This window comes from Acomys minous (assembly GCF_964271855.1).
Source record: "Acomys minous genome assembly, chromosome: 1".
Lineage (NCBI taxonomy): Eukaryota > Metazoa > Chordata > Mammalia > Rodentia > Muridae > Acomys > Acomys minous.
The window spans coordinates 132,118,692-132,134,295 of record NC_140483.1 but is presented as its reverse complement, the minus strand read 5'-3'; the positions used below and the strand labels follow the sequence as shown (position 1 = coordinate 132,134,295).

The 15,604-nt window shown below is 37.2% G+C and overlaps 1 protein-coding gene across 4 annotated transcripts in view; it reads right to left on the bottom strand.

Moving 5' to 3' along the window:
- Nucleotides 1–15,247, bottom strand: part of MMS22L (MMS22 like, DNA repair protein) — a 120,633-nt gene extending 105,386 nt beyond the window's left edge. For 2 of the 4 annotated variants that reach the window (XR_014781234.1, XM_084792890.1), the window contains exons 1-8: nucleotides 14,664–15,245; nucleotides 13,767–13,892; nucleotides 11,940–11,989; nucleotides 8,432–8,519; nucleotides 8,148–8,328; nucleotides 5,184–5,274; nucleotides 2,306–2,436; nucleotides 1,060–1,173 (exon numbers count right to left, since the gene is read on the bottom strand). Coding sequence is in view for 3 of the 4 variants with exons in the window: in XM_084792890.1 (XP_084649016.1) it covers nucleotides 1,060–1,173; nucleotides 2,306–2,436; nucleotides 5,184–5,274; nucleotides 8,148–8,328; nucleotides 8,432–8,519; nucleotides 11,940–11,989; nucleotides 13,767–13,892; nucleotides 14,664–14,824 (942 nt within the window). In the remaining variant the exon portion in view is untranslated. Of the gene's footprint in view, nucleotides 1–1,059; nucleotides 1,174–2,305; nucleotides 2,437–5,183; nucleotides 5,275–8,147; nucleotides 8,329–8,431; nucleotides 8,520–11,939; nucleotides 11,990–13,766; nucleotides 13,893–14,663 lie in introns of all 4 variants that reach the window. The other 2 variants (XM_084792892.1, XM_084792891.1) reach the window with 1 other exon arrangement.
- Between the last annotated feature and the right edge of the window lie 357 nt (nucleotides 15,248–15,604).

Genomic DNA, 15,604 nt, shown 5'->3' with positions numbered 1-15,604 from the left:
TCTGACAAATACTTTTTTTAGGTGAAGTCAGGAAGTCTAGCTTCACTTCAGAACTCTCTGAAAAGAACTCCTCAGGCTGCCTACCACAGAACCACTAGGCAGATCTATCTCCAGCTCCTGCCTCACTGCTGGTGGCACTTCAACATCTGCACTCAGCAATTTACACTTCTATTTCACCAAGGCTGGCTCCTTGTCATTCCAGCGTCTTTGTGTATACCAGTAGGCACACACACTTTTTTCTTCTTTTCTACATAAAAAGTGGTACATTATAATCCTTCGCATTCTTCTCATTTCATTTCACCAATGTAATGTTAATTTTATGTGTCAATTTGATCAGGCATAGAGTCCCCAGATAATAGGTTAAATGTTATACCAGATACATATTTTAAATTTTCCTGAAGTTAACATTTAAATTAGTATACTGGCCAAGCGTGGTGGTGCACACCTTTAATCTCAGCAGTTGGGAGGCAAAGTCATGCAGATCACTATGAGTTCGAGGCCAACCTGATGTATAAAGAGAATCTAGGACAGCCAAGGCTACAGAGAGAAACCCTGTCTCAAAAAACCAAACCAAACCAAACCAAAACGCAAAAAACAAACAAACAAAAAAAATTTTTGTATACTGAGTAAAGAAAACTGCCCTCCCTAATGTATGTCGATCCCTCCAATTAACCAGACATGTCACTGAAACTACAAAGCTGCCCTAAAGATTGAGGAAGACTTCTTAAAGTTAGTGTAGCATTTCCCCTCCCTTCAGATTTGGAATGAACCTAGATCTGCTGGCTCCCCTGGCTTACAGGCTTTGATTCAGACTGAAACTTGTATAAATAGTTCTCCTGGATCTATGCCACGATCAGCTTCTATATTAGTCAACCCCTTATAACAAACTTACTTATACATTCTACTTATGCACATTCTCTGGAAGATACAGGCTAACATAGCAGAATTCCCTAGTATGCGAACATAACACTGTGTGTGCTTAGAGCACCCACTCTCCTACACATGAAAATTCAATGTAGGAACTAGTCACAACAACTAAATATCAATTTTCCAACTTACTTCTGCAACAGTCCGCTTACTTCTGTGGTCTAGAAGATGAATAAGTAGAACCCATAATTCTTTAACACAGGAGCATGGATAGTGATTAATCATTAATGTTTCTGAAGGTCTAACCTACAAAAAGAAACAAAGCTATTTACATGCAACATAGCTAACTGTTACAAAAAGTTAGAATGCTTTCTCAGTTTAAGGAAAAGTATCATTTCACCAACTTTTTTTAAAAATTCCCTTTACAACCAAAGTACATTATAAACCTGATTTTGAGCTAAAGAACAAAAAACTTCTCAAGCATGGAACAAGCAGTACACATATAAGATATTGTTAGAAATATCTCTGTCATAACTACTGAAATCTGCACAGCAGTACAACAGCACCTAAGGAAAATGAAAGGGACGTTCGTGTAAGTATTCTTTAGTACAGTATTCTTTACTCAACACCTGTTTTGAATATAGGACGGAATCAACCTCAAAGTCAGTTTACTTGTATCTAATGCATCTCACACACTAACACACACACACACACACACACACACACACACACACGAAGATTCTTCATAGAAACTTTGAAATACATTTGCATTTATTATAAGGCAGAGCAAACATGCTTCAAGCTATATCTAGGCCGGAATAAGGAGTTCCCGTCTACTACTGTACAGTCAGGACAGTTACATCGTATATCTATTTGAGAAGTTTTTGAAAAGCTAGAACAAAGCATCTGAATGTCTTTACTATAATGATAAAGATTTTATGCATATTTAATTTGATTTAAACATTATATAATGGATATAACTATCAAAACATGATATTTGCCGGGCGTGGTGGTACACCTCTCTAATCCTAGCACTCGGGAGGCAGAAGCAGGCGGATCTCCATGAGTTCGAGGCCAGTCTGGTCTACAAAAGTGAGTCCAGGCCAGCCAGGGCTACACAGTGAAACCCTGTGTCGAAAAACTAAAAAAAAAACAAAAACAAAAACAAAAAACCCACAAAACTTTAAAAGAAAAAAGGTATTAACTCATTAATATGTATTAATTTTATATTTAATATACCACTTTAAAAGTTAAGATGTAAGATGAATTCTAGCCTATTATAAGCATTTATATCAAACTCGTCTTCAATCTAGCTCCCAGATACTGGTAACCAAACACAAGAAACATTAACATAGACTCTATTTCAAATTCTTATATATTAAACCACATGTATTAAACATTGTTGTCATTAAAACATTAATAGCTGTTAAATCATTACCTTGTCATATCTGTTGAGTGACAGGCTTATTAAGCCACAGAGAAGATTTTCACAATGTTCTTCAAATAGGCTGACATTGGTTAAACTGTCACCTACATGACTGATAAACTGACGACCATAAACAACTTGTTCTGCAAAATAAAATATATTCTATTTTAAAACTTTAGATTAGCTGGGTACAATGGCACCCACCTGTAATCCGAGGCCAAGGTGTCGAGAGGCTGAGGCACTGAGAGAGAGGCAGAGGCAGAGGCAGATCTCAGTGAGTTCAAAGGTCAGCCTGCTCTACAAAGCAGCCCCAAAACAGCCAGGGATACACAGAGAAACCATGTCTTGAAAAACCAAAACCAAAACTAAAAACAAACACCCCACAGATTTTATTAATTCTCATAAGACAATTTTACCTCTTCTAACTCTTCTAAAGTAAAACACAATGTAGAATTTTCTTTCTTTCTTTCTTTTGGGTAAGTTAAATTTGAGAATAACCACTTATGTATTGGAATAGGCATTACCTAAAAAACTTTTTCAAGTCAATATTCAGTTTAATTAATATCTCTTGTATTAATAAAGTCATTTTTGAAAAGTATTACTGTTCTATCACTTTAAAATAAAGAAAAACATCAAAAAGTCCTAATCTACAACTCTAGAACAAAGCAGCTAAAACATTAGTCTTTTAACTGATGTTGGTATGCTGACTACTTTGTTTTGTGGCATAAAACAGAGCAAACCAAGGCAAACAATAACCAAAACATATACCTACATCACAGTGTGCCCACTTGAATATTGTTCTAAGTATATGAAATATAGTCATAAATCTGTGAGTGCCTTTTATTTATCTATGTCTATATACATAGTTATGTACATACATAATCAAAACATACATAAATTTGAAACATCAAATGTCAATACCAGGAACAAACAAAAAACAAAACCAAAAAGAAAGCAAACAAAACAAACAAACATTTGCTGGATGTGGACACACACACACAAACACACACCTTTAATCCCAGCATTCCAAAGGTAGGACAACCTGATCTACATATTGAGTTATAGGTAGGCCAGGGCTAAATAGTGAAACTTTGTCTTAAGAAAAAGAAGACCAAATGAATAAAATAAATTACAGCATTCAAAATATAAAACTACCAGCCAAGGCTATACAGAGAAACCCTGTCTCCGTGCAGGGGAAAGGACCAACAAAATATAAAATTACTATCCATCTATTCAAACTCCTAAAAAAGTTAGAAAATTTGAAAAAGAAATAAACAGACAATTAACAGAAAAGTAAAATATGTAAAGATGTTGAAGCTGCCGGGTGGTGGCGGTGCACGCCTTTAATCCCAGCACTCGGGAGGCAGAGGCAGGTGGATCACTGTGAGTTCAAGGCCAGCCTGGTCTACAAAGTCAGTCCAGGACAGCCAAGACTACACAGGGAAACCCTGTCTCGAAAAAACAAAAAACAAAACAAAGATGTTGAAGTTAACTGGTAATCAAAAAAAAAAAAAACCCACTGAGGGGGGAAAGAAAAGACACTTGGTATCTCTTTCCATGGTTTAGCAAAACATTTGTCCATCACCACAAGGGTCTGAAGACATAATATAAAATTAATGTCAAAACTTCAGTGCCCCATTCTACGTCTACAAAAATATATTCTAGAATGTGTATACAGACTAGAGCCAGGTGCAGTAGCACAGGCCTGTGATCCCAGCACTCTGGGAGGCAGAGGCAGGAGGATCTAAGTGAGTTTGAGTCCAGCCTGGTCTACAAAGGAAGATCAGGACAGCCAAGGTGACAGAGAAATCCTGTCTCAAAACAACAACAAAAAAGAATGTGTATACAGATTAAAGTTGTACACATATGTGTCTTCTGGCAAACACTATTTATAATATAAAACAAATCTAGAAACTACTGTTAAAAAGCAGGCATAGCTAAGTAAGTGTGGTAGATCTGTAACATACTACCTTGGAAAAACTGAACGTGTACTTTCCCAAATAGATCTCTAAAAAGCTGCTAAGTGGGAGCTGGGGAGGAATCTTAGTAGGTAAAATGCTGCTACATAACTTCAAAAGCCCAAGCACCCAAGCAAAAGCCAGCAAAGACCTATAATTCAGTGCTAAGGAAGGCAGACCATGAGGGCTTGTTGAACAGTCAGTTTAGCCAAAATAGCAAGTCTAGGTTCAGTCAGCGAGAGACTTTGCCTCAGCTACGCAGTGGTGATGTACACATTTAATGCTAGCATTTGGGACTCAGAGGCAGGCAGATATCTGTGAATTTGATGAAAGTCTTGTCTACATAGGAAGTTCCAGGACAGCCAGTGCTACACAAAGGAAACCCTGTCTTGAGGGGGGAAAAAGATCTTGTCTCAAATCTCACACACACACACACACACACACACACACACACACACACACACACACACACTCTGCTAAATGAAAAACCACAATGAAAAGTACCAACCATACCAACCACTTGTAGTTATAAGCAAAAATGAACGAATGTATACCAAAAGATCAAAGACTGAAAAATAAACTGACCAACCTATTCCCACTTATCTGGAAATTGGGTAGGCATGAAGAATGCACACTCTGGGTGAAAAGGGAACATAAGCATTTATTATCTACTTTTTTGATGTCATTAAGTACTTATAATGTAAAATGATTGCTCACTTTCTTTTGAACAGGGTCTCACTATGTAGTTCAGGCTGACCCAGAATCCATCATACAATCCAGGCTGCCATCATGACCCTCCTACCTCAGCCTCCTATGAACTGGGATTACAGACCATAGACCAGTGTACTCAGCTGACTAATTTCATTTTAAAATCATGAACGAATGAATGAAACTTAGGATTTTGAAAAAGAGTTAAGGAACTCATAACTTACTCAGTTTTTCCCCCAGCATGTGCAGTATTTCCAGCACCAGCCAATGTGCATCTAAGTGGAGGTGTAATAAATGCCATGATGGTGGGAAGAGCTGTAAATGACATTATTAACTATGAGTAAGAAAAATCATACTTGACTAGATATTTTGCACAACATTACAAAACTGCATACACACTAGAAGAACTAATAAACTACCAATTAACTATTCAAAAGGGGGGGGATATTTGATTAGAGAATTCTTCCACTGAAGATCCTTGAAAGGATGTATTTTAATTGATGGTTTAATGCAGACATACACTTGAAATGGCTGAACAGACTGGGACAGCACAGATTCCTTCCAGCCAACAGCTGATTCTACTTAGCCATGAGGCTGCAAGGGAATCTTTAAGATAGTTTTTGCTTTAGAACTTATCTAGGAGATATTCTTCAATGCAGTGAGTACATAGGAACTTTATATAAAATATAAAAAAGTGAATTTCAGATTATCACACCAAACTATAAGATCTTCATTAAGAAATGGCATTTGACAGCTGGGTGTGGTGGTACACGCCTTTAATTCCAGCACTCAGAAGGTAGAGGCATGGTCTATAAAGTGAGTTCCAAGACAAGCAGAGCTACACAGGGAAACCCTGTCTTCAAAAACCAAAAAAAAAAAAAAAAAAAAAAAAAAGAAAGAAAGAAAGAAAAAAAAGGAAAGAAAGAAAGAAAACAAATAAAAAGGTGAAAGACTTTTTATCTCTCAATTCATGGTTAAGCATTAAAACAATTCTACTGGACTCAAGTCAGAACTTTTAGCTCTCTGCTGCACTAGGTTACCACTAGTCAACACTGAGGGATCACTGTAAAAACAATACGGTAACACTAACAAGTTCTATTAAAATACCTTTGAAGAATGATAAAGGGTTTTCCCTATCAGATATACAAACAAATTAAAATGCTACACTAGTTACATAGTGGCACGGGGAGAGTTAACAAGCAGCAGCAACAAGGAAAAGATACATATGACACCTCCCATCAATGAAGAAACTATAATCCATTAAGAGTTACCATATCCATTTACAAAAACCATTATAAGAGTTCCTCCCTCCCCACATTTTTCTTAGTTATGTGCATGGGAGTTTTACATGCATGTATGTACATGCACCATGTGCATGCCTAGTGACCATGGAGACCATAAGAGTGCATTAGATCTCCAGGAACTGGAGTTACAGATTTTCGTGAGCCATCATTTGGTTGCTGGGAATCAAACCCAGGTCTTCTGAAAGAACATCCGCTTAACCTCGGAAGGGTCTCGTTAGCACCCGCCCCCTACATATTTTTAAAGAGATAAATTGCAGCCATAAATATACACACCAAAGTAATTTTTAGCAGCATAACAACTATAACAAAAACAAAGCCAATCATCTTCTTGGAAAGTCAGGTTAATTGGTAAAAAAGAAACAAAGAGAAATAAAAGAAACTATTTGTAATATGCAATATCTAATAAGTAATTTCTCTAATACAAAATCAAGATAGATGCTCAACTGGAAGTAGCTAAAACAATGCCGTTTGTATGTAAGGCTGATACACTGTATATAAAAAATATGTAAAAGTCATACTTTTTTTATAGGTTATTTCATTACAGAATAGTATTTTGGTATGTGTTTTATACTTTAATAAGAAGATCTCCTGCTTTAATATTTATAGACTTGAAATAAACTATTTTTTCAAGTCTACCAAATCAAATGTCCGCAAAAACCTTAGATAAAGACACTTGTGAACAAAGGTTTCTCTATACTGACACAAAAGCTATTCGTGTTTATTGTCTTATGCATTTAATAGATATCCAGAAAATACAACCAGGACAGTTTACAGAAAACAGAAAATTTCCCTTTTTTTCTAAAATCTACCTTTATCATATGACAGGATGTAAAATGCAATTATTGACTTACTTTCCTATGGATCAAATCCATAACCTAGAAATTACTTTAGAACACTTTTTATTCTTCTTACACATTGATCTCAGATAAAATTTTTAAAAAGTCAGTATTTTGTTGTTAAAGTTTACCAAAATAAAATATAAATTTTGACAAGTATCATGTTACCAAAAACATAGTTATTTATATTAGTCAAGCCAAATACAACAGAAGGGGTTAAAAGTTAAGAGATTCCATAAATTATCATAATTTCTCATTTACATGTGTTCTAATTTTCATTCATATAGAACCTGAAATTTACCTGTAAGCTAAGCTATGATGTTAGTAACATTTTTAAAATCAAACTTCAGATTGTGTACTTAACTTCAGATTGTGTACTTATCACTGGTGAAAAAGAGGCAAAATTAAGCCAACCAACTACATTCCAAAAAATGTCTGGGGGATTGGAATACAGAGCTATGGGTTTCAAAGTGTACAGTTTTTTCCTTTGGAGTGTTAAGGATTGATCCCAACACTGAATGCAATCAACACTCTACCATTAAGGTATAATATTAAGGTCCAGCTGTGAATGTATATTTTTTCATATGATAATTTTCTGAGGCCACCCTCAGATTCATAATATACTATCTTTTAAAAAAAGAGAGGGACTTTTTTTTCTTTCTCAAGTTTTACTGTAACATATAAATAACACGGCATTTGACTAAACCTTTATCAATGAGTATAACAGAAATTTCAAAGAGGCTAATTTTTATTTGAAACTTCTAACATTTACACTGTTGAATAGAGAACAGCTATTGATTCAGTGTAATATATTAAGCACTTTACACACACCAATCTAATCCTTCCCATATTTCCTGTAAGTTAAATAACTGTGTAAGTGGAGAAATGTGAGGCACATTTATATATAGTAAAAAATACATAATTAACAAGATAGACGATCAGAGCTTTATTTCATGCTGTGTTTATACCAATTCTTCTTATTCTTGAATAATACTCTTTTTCTTGGGGGAGAAAAAGATATATAGTTAAAAAAATAAACTAATCAAACCTTAATCTGGTTTTGATTTACAAATGCTCCTAGAGTAATACTGGGAAGTTCAGCTAGATGTCCAATATATAGAAGTAATCCATGAAGTTCATCAACCAACGCTGATGGAAATTGAGCTTCCAAAGCCTCATAGGGATGGACAGGGAGACTGTGGCTCTCAGCATCTTGTACTTTCAGACACCTAAGAAGTCATTAGATAGAATAAATATATAAGAGTCTATGTGAACATACGATACATAGGTAGATATCAATGAAGTAATAAAAATACTCATCTGTTATCCTACCTGAAGATGAAAACTTTAATGTAGTGGAGAAACACTACACATTGCTGCCTAATACTGTCTGCTTTGGAGTGCAGGGTGGCTATCTTCCCTGAAAAGGAAACAGACACTATCAGTCATAGCTTAAACAGTTAGTAAGCAATGGCCAAAATCTGTAACAGGCTAAACTTCATATCTAACCTATCAGTCTTAATAAGTTTACAACAAATACTCTAAAATAACCCACTTTCTTTCTCTAGACTCTCATACCACTACAACAGAACCCACAATAGGACTCTGTTCTCCCTTCTTATAATCTACTTAAGCAAAATCTGCTTAAAATGTGAATCCTTTAAGAATTTTTCTTTAAATTATGTGTCTGTGTGTGGATCTACACAGGTACCCAGGGAGACCATCAGATATTCCTAATGCTGGTGTGACAGGTGGTTATGAGCTGCCTGATATAGAGTGTGTTAAGAGACAAAATTCAGTTCCTCCCTAAGAGTAGTAACCCCACCTAAGGGCCATGTCTCTGGCCCTGTGAGTTAATTCTTATTGTTCAAGTAAAAATGGACAAAAGGTCACCAACTATATTTATAATGAAATCAAAACTCCTTATAATTATTTATGAGGCCCAAATAACCTTGGAATAATTCTCCTAAACTGATCTCCTGCCACCCTTTTAACTCAATATCAACACTCATGTCACAAAGAATTATATATATTTGCTGCTATATACAAAGCACTGATAAACATTATAATACATAAGAGACCAAAACCAAACCAAGGTAGAGAAAACATGATAAGAATTATAGGCAAAATTTTTCATCCATATTTAACATAAAACTTATTTGAATTTAAATAAAATAGCTACTACTTTGGCAAAATTAGAGTAGAAAAACAAAAGTGAAATTATACTAATAGCTACATATTAAAACGGCTCTGAGCTATAACTTCACCAAGTAAATCATTTTGATGCTTGCTACAGTCTGAGTTTGGTTTATCCCTTGAAAACTTAATTTAATTTCCACTTTGGTGGTGTTGGATGATAAGGAACCTGAAGAGCTGACCAGAAGGATGAACGACACCTCTTAGTTCTCATCATGGACCACACTGATTGTTTACTAAGACAGTGACCTACTGTCACATGAGTTCACTACTCTTTTACAGGTGTCTATGAGGTCCAAATTATGCCTTTATAATATGGAGCTGCGAGCTCTAAGTTTCTCAGTCTCTAGAACCTCTTTTTTAATGAGTGATTAAGTCTCAATACTCTTGTCATAGCAACAATAAACAGACAAATCCCAACTTCCATGATTCTCAGTCTATGAAAATAGCATTCTCTAAAAGCTGCTAACAAAGCCAGATGTGGTAGTGCACGCCTTTAATCATAGCACTTGGGAGGCAGAGGCAGAGGCAGGCCAGTTGTGAGTTCCAGGCCAGCCTGGTCTACACAGCAAGTCTAGGACAGCCAAGGCTACACAGAGAACATAAACAAACAAACAAAAACACTGCTAACACTGCCACATCTAGGTAAGATAGAATAAAAGCTTCAGACATTCTATTACCTATCTTAAACTTAAAAACCAGAAAACAACATAAAATAAGCTTTCAGGTACTAAGTCATGACAATATAAGAATTCTATCCTAGAGAGATGGAACTTTATGATCATAACAGCTTCTTATCTGGAGGTAATTTCTAAGCCACTATCCCAGGGAAAATCCAGATAGATTCCTCTTAAGGAGACAGCCAATCTCAATTTAGAAAAAATAAATGTATTAAAACAAACAAACAAACAAAAACCACACTAGAACAAAGAAACCATACAAGAGTCTGCTGATTTACAGATCTCTTTAGTGCCGACCTACTCAGTTATAAGAATTATCACCTATTCTCAAACTTTCTAGTGCTGCGACCCTTTAATACAGCTCTCACATTGTGTTGAGCCCAACCATAAAGTTACTTCATTGCTACTTCATAACTGTAATTTTGCTACTGTTATAAATCATAATGTAAATACCTGACATGCAACGCCAAAGAGGTCACACACTGTTTGAGAAGCGCTGCCCTCGACTAACGTGAGGCATTTAGAAACAACTCTTATGAAATTCACAATGGTTAGAACCAGTTCAAGTTCCTAATTATCAGGAATGAAAAACATAAATTACTACATGTCAGAAAAGTTTGCCAGGCTTCTTTCTAGGCTACTAGGAGCTACTTATAGAATCCCTCACAAAACTGAAAGCAAATCTCAGAAAGACTAATAGAATACAAATATTAAATAACAAGCCAGAACAAAAAATAACAACTAACAAGATGAATACTGAACTTTCGTGGAACCAAATATATAAAACCCATAGCATATATCACAATGTAACATTACTAGATATTCAAACAAACAGAAACATGTATCACAGAACCGAGAGAAAAGCCAAACAATAAAAACAGATCAATAAAGGACAGTGATGAACAAGTCACCAGTCACCAAGGTTATAAGCAATAATTATCCAATTATTTAAGATGAGTCAACTCTGCCTCAACTGAAAGCAAACCTGGAAGCCTAAGAGACATATGAAAACTCTCTGCACCAGGCAGTAAGTACTTTGTATGTCTAAAATGAAAGTCTCACTAGATGATAATGAAACAATGATAATTTGTATTTACTGCTCTATGTAATGACCTACCACAGGAACATCTTTGTCTTCCTGCTATTAAATCCAGTTTAATTACTGAAAACCCTCCCACCCTTCCTTCCTGTGTCTTCATCTAATTGCCTTTGCTCCTTAAGAGCATCCAATCCAGAATAAAGCCCTATAGCCTTCACTTCTTACACAAATCAGCAAGTACATGTGCATTTACCCAATGTTTTGGTAAATTAATGAACCTATTTGACCAAAAACATGTTCTAGGTGATCTCTATTTACTAGGCATTATGATAGACACAGGTAAACACTTAACATGCATCATGGCATTTAAACTTTACAAAAACTCAGTAAGACAGTAATTGGTACAGAACAGACACACTATTAGCTGAGTTTAAAACCTAGGTTGAACACAGTCAAATGCTACATTGCACTAATATTGTTACAAGAAGCAGCTGGGCTGCAATAAAAACACTGCTGTTCAACTTCTTTCACAAAACACTGTACTACTCCACTAAATCAGCCCATTAACGGGCAAAGGAAACAAGTAGAAAGCAGGAAAAAAGATCAAGAGTCCTAGAGGTCTGTTAACTCTTTATCTTTTAAGTTCTCCACCCAACCCCTCACCTCCAAACAAAGAATTCTCTCAGTAAAGTTTAGGGGTTTTTTCGGGCAGGTTTACCTTGAATTCCACATAACTGAAAACAACTCTATAAATCTCAGCTGTGACAAAATTTAAATGACATACTCTTTCAGAGTACCAAATATACTATATTATGACCCTCTGGCACACTTACTTCATATGAAACACCAATTACATATCAGAGCCCCACATGGAAATCTATTGGGTGTGCTTCTTGTTTTGTAATTAAATACACATTAAACTTACCAAAATCACATTTGACTTGTAATAACGACTCCAAGTTAAATAGCTGTTGCCTGATTTAAAAAATGTGAGAGTAAATTTTAGCATAATGTAAAGCACATAGCAATTACATAGATTGTTTCTAACGCTACTAGATAGCTTTGCTTTTTGTAATTCACTTTGCAATTATTAAAAGTCAGCTTCAGACATAGTAAAATTTAAAAGAAAAAATACATCTCTATCTAAACTTACACAAATATCTATACAAGAAAGATCTCAGGAACTATGTGAAATTCAAAGATTCGACATCAATGAGATTTGAATCTCCATGAAATTTAAGATACATAGAACATTCCAGGGTTAAGTTTTATGTTAAATTGTATCATACAGTGGTTCAGAAAATGAGAAGAATTACTGTCCTGACTAGTTCCTAGTCAACTTGGATACACATTAGTTATCAGGGGACAAGAACCTCATTTGAGAAAATGCCTCCACCAGTTTGACTACAGCAGTCTGTGAGGCATTTTCTTGATCCATGATTGCTATGCTATGGGAGGCCCAGCTCAGTGGGGATGATGCCCTCCACAGGCAAGTGCTCTGAGGTAGTATAAGAAATCAGGCTGAGCAAGCAATGGAGAAGAAGTCAAAAACAGAATTCCTTTGTGGTCTCAGCTTCAGTTTCTACATCTAGGCTCCTGCCTTGGCTTCCCCTAAGGATGGACTACAACATGTAAGCAAATAAACTAAACCTTTTCTCCACAAGTTTTTTGTTTTGTTTTATTGACACGGCCGTTAATCACATCAATAAAAAAAGCAAACTAAAGTAACATAATTTTTTTTAAATGTATTTGTAAAGCCATGTGATGTCTCATTTAAATTCCTGATAGTAATCTCATTTCATCATTCCTACTTGCCTTCAAACTCTCTTGGATAGAAAAACATACACTATAATGTTCAGAATTACAGAGAAGTGGCTCAGGTTGTGCCCTCAATAACTTACACAGGGCTGGAGAGGTGGCTCAGCAGTTAAAAGCACACTTTGCTCTCCCAGAGGGCATGAATTTGGTTCCCACTATGTATGGTGGCTCACGACCATCCATAATCCATAAATCCATAATTCCAATACCATGGGATCCAATGCCCTCTTCCGACCTCTGTGGGCACCAGGCATGCATGTAATGCACGTGCATACTAGCAGGTGAAACATTCATAAACCTGATTTTTTGTTAACTTTAAAAGAAATTTAAAACACGTATTAAAAATCAAACCACTGACATAACTTCACGAAGGCTCATGGAATGTAGGTCTTCAAAACACGGTATCAAATAACAAAGGAAAGGGCAAGATGGCCAGGCATGATAGATCATGCCAATAACTCCAGCACTGGGCAGGCCGAGGCAGATGGAGTGCCGTGAGTTCTAGGTCAACCTAGGCTACACACTGGCTACAACTGGGACCCCGTCTCAATGTTATGTATTGAATAGGTATGCTATAAACACATGTAAATATTTATTCAGTGCCAGAATAGCTGGGTGGTAGAACAGTTGCCTAACATTTACAATAGCCTGGATTTCATCTCTAGCATCACACATGCACATGCGCACACCACACCCAGACATACATTAATAAGGATCCTGAAAAACAATATACACAATTCTTTAAAATCATTATTTTATCAGCCATTATTGCTTGATTGTTTACTGGTAAGACACCCAACAAAGCAACAAAACAGGAGCAATCTCCTTGATGCTTTTGTAATCAACTGAAAAAAAAAACCTGGAAGTGTAAAACTAGACAGCATTAAAAAACAAAACTAAACAGCACTGGAGTTAAAAATGGACACATACATACCTGAATAAATGAAAGAGTTCTCGACATGAACTTACTAATGCTGTTTCGGTAACCCATTGAATGCCAAATAGTTCTATTGTATCCTCTTCAAAATTAGTTGGCAATGGATCAAGATTTAAAAGTAACCTGTAATGAAAATGTTGACTTAATCATTTGCATACAGACTATACATGACATATATAAGTCTTAGGTACCTTACACCATATATTGTGTAAAACACGTGAAATGCAACATAGTTCAAAAGGGAGAGCCAAAAGGATTCTAGACAATATACATGGTAGTCTTAGGTCATAGTATTTAATTTTTGAATGAGACAATGGATTCTTAAATTACCAAATATTCTTAATTATGCCTGGAGAATGACATCATTAAGTTATGTAGCATGTTTTAAAGTCATTTTTTCAGTTATTAAGTATAATCATAAAATCAACAAAACGGTTTTCTTCTTTAATGAAATTGCTTCAAAAGGCATTACCAAAATAGTTCAAAAACAGCTACTCTATTGTAATATTCATCATTCTACTGATGGAAGTGTACTGTTTCTGTATGCAGATGCTCAAAAACAGTCACATTCTACTTACAAACTTCTGAATACTTGGAGATTAGTACTGTCCTTAAAAGGAAATACCATTTCCAAAACCATACGCGGCTCAGAAACCAGTCTAAGTAAATTAAATGTTCAGCTACCCACTCCTGAGAGGTTATCAATTACCAAGGAAGTTTCCTATAATACTCAAAAGCCAGCCGGGCAGCAACACAGACTGGAACCTTCTAGTACTAAGCCTATAGCAAACAAGGCTGAATGAGCACCGGGTTTAGACATTAGTGATAATTAAATACTGGTGGGGGCGGGGATCTTCAATTAGTTTTTTTTTTTTTTTTTTTTTTTTAACCTACCGCTTAAGAGCGCCACTGGCAAGATAGGACTCTCCAGAAAAAAAATTTCCTTCTCTGTTGTCAAAAGAGCAAGAAAAGCAAGGGGGTTTGCACCGCTCTGTCCCCAGCTCCAGCTGTAAGCTGTCAGTCATGAACGTCGACACTGCACAACAGCCATCCATGATTTACATCATGCCCTAAAATGACATCGTGGTTCCGTATAGTTATCCTTAAGGCTCCAAAGAGACGGTGGAACCAGCTGAAAGGTTAAGGGGCTACCTCGGAGACCACAAATATCCCCCTCAGCACATGGTGGGGCGGGGAGTTAAAACAGAAAATCCTAAGCAAAACGTCCAGAAACGCCCCCGGCGTCCTCCAGAGTCTCAGCCCCAGACATGAGAGCCGCCAAGACCTCCTAACGCCGAGCCTGCTCCCTCCGGGCTGCAGATGGGTGCTGAGGGCCGCCACGCGCCACAGGTGGGTTCCCTGGAGCGGACCGGGGTGGTGCACACAGCCCCGCCGCCACTCTCGCCGCCCCAGCGCGGCGGTCCGGGCGGGCGGGCGGCCGTACAGGAATACCGTGGATCCTGCGTGCCCTTCGGTACGAAGACTCTCAAGCCTGGAACCGGAACCCGGCGCCCACCAGACCAAGCCGGAAGCAGGCGAAATTCCCGCCACGCCGTGCCCCGCCTCCGACACCGCCCTCTCGCGAGGTCGTCCTTGAAAGTAGTAGCCCTGCCCGAACTCTCGCGAGAGCCTGGTGGTCCGGACAGGTATAGGCGTTCACTCTTTGATTTTTCTCTGTACCTCTGTGAGATAGCGAGTGAGACCTCTATGCGAAAAGGTAGCTCTCGGTTTAGACAGAAGCGAGGAGGGTTTGAGAACAGATGGAACCCCGGCTTCTGGCCAGGCTCGGGAGGGTATTCCCGGGAGGCCCGCGCCTCTCTCGGCCGCCCGGAGCC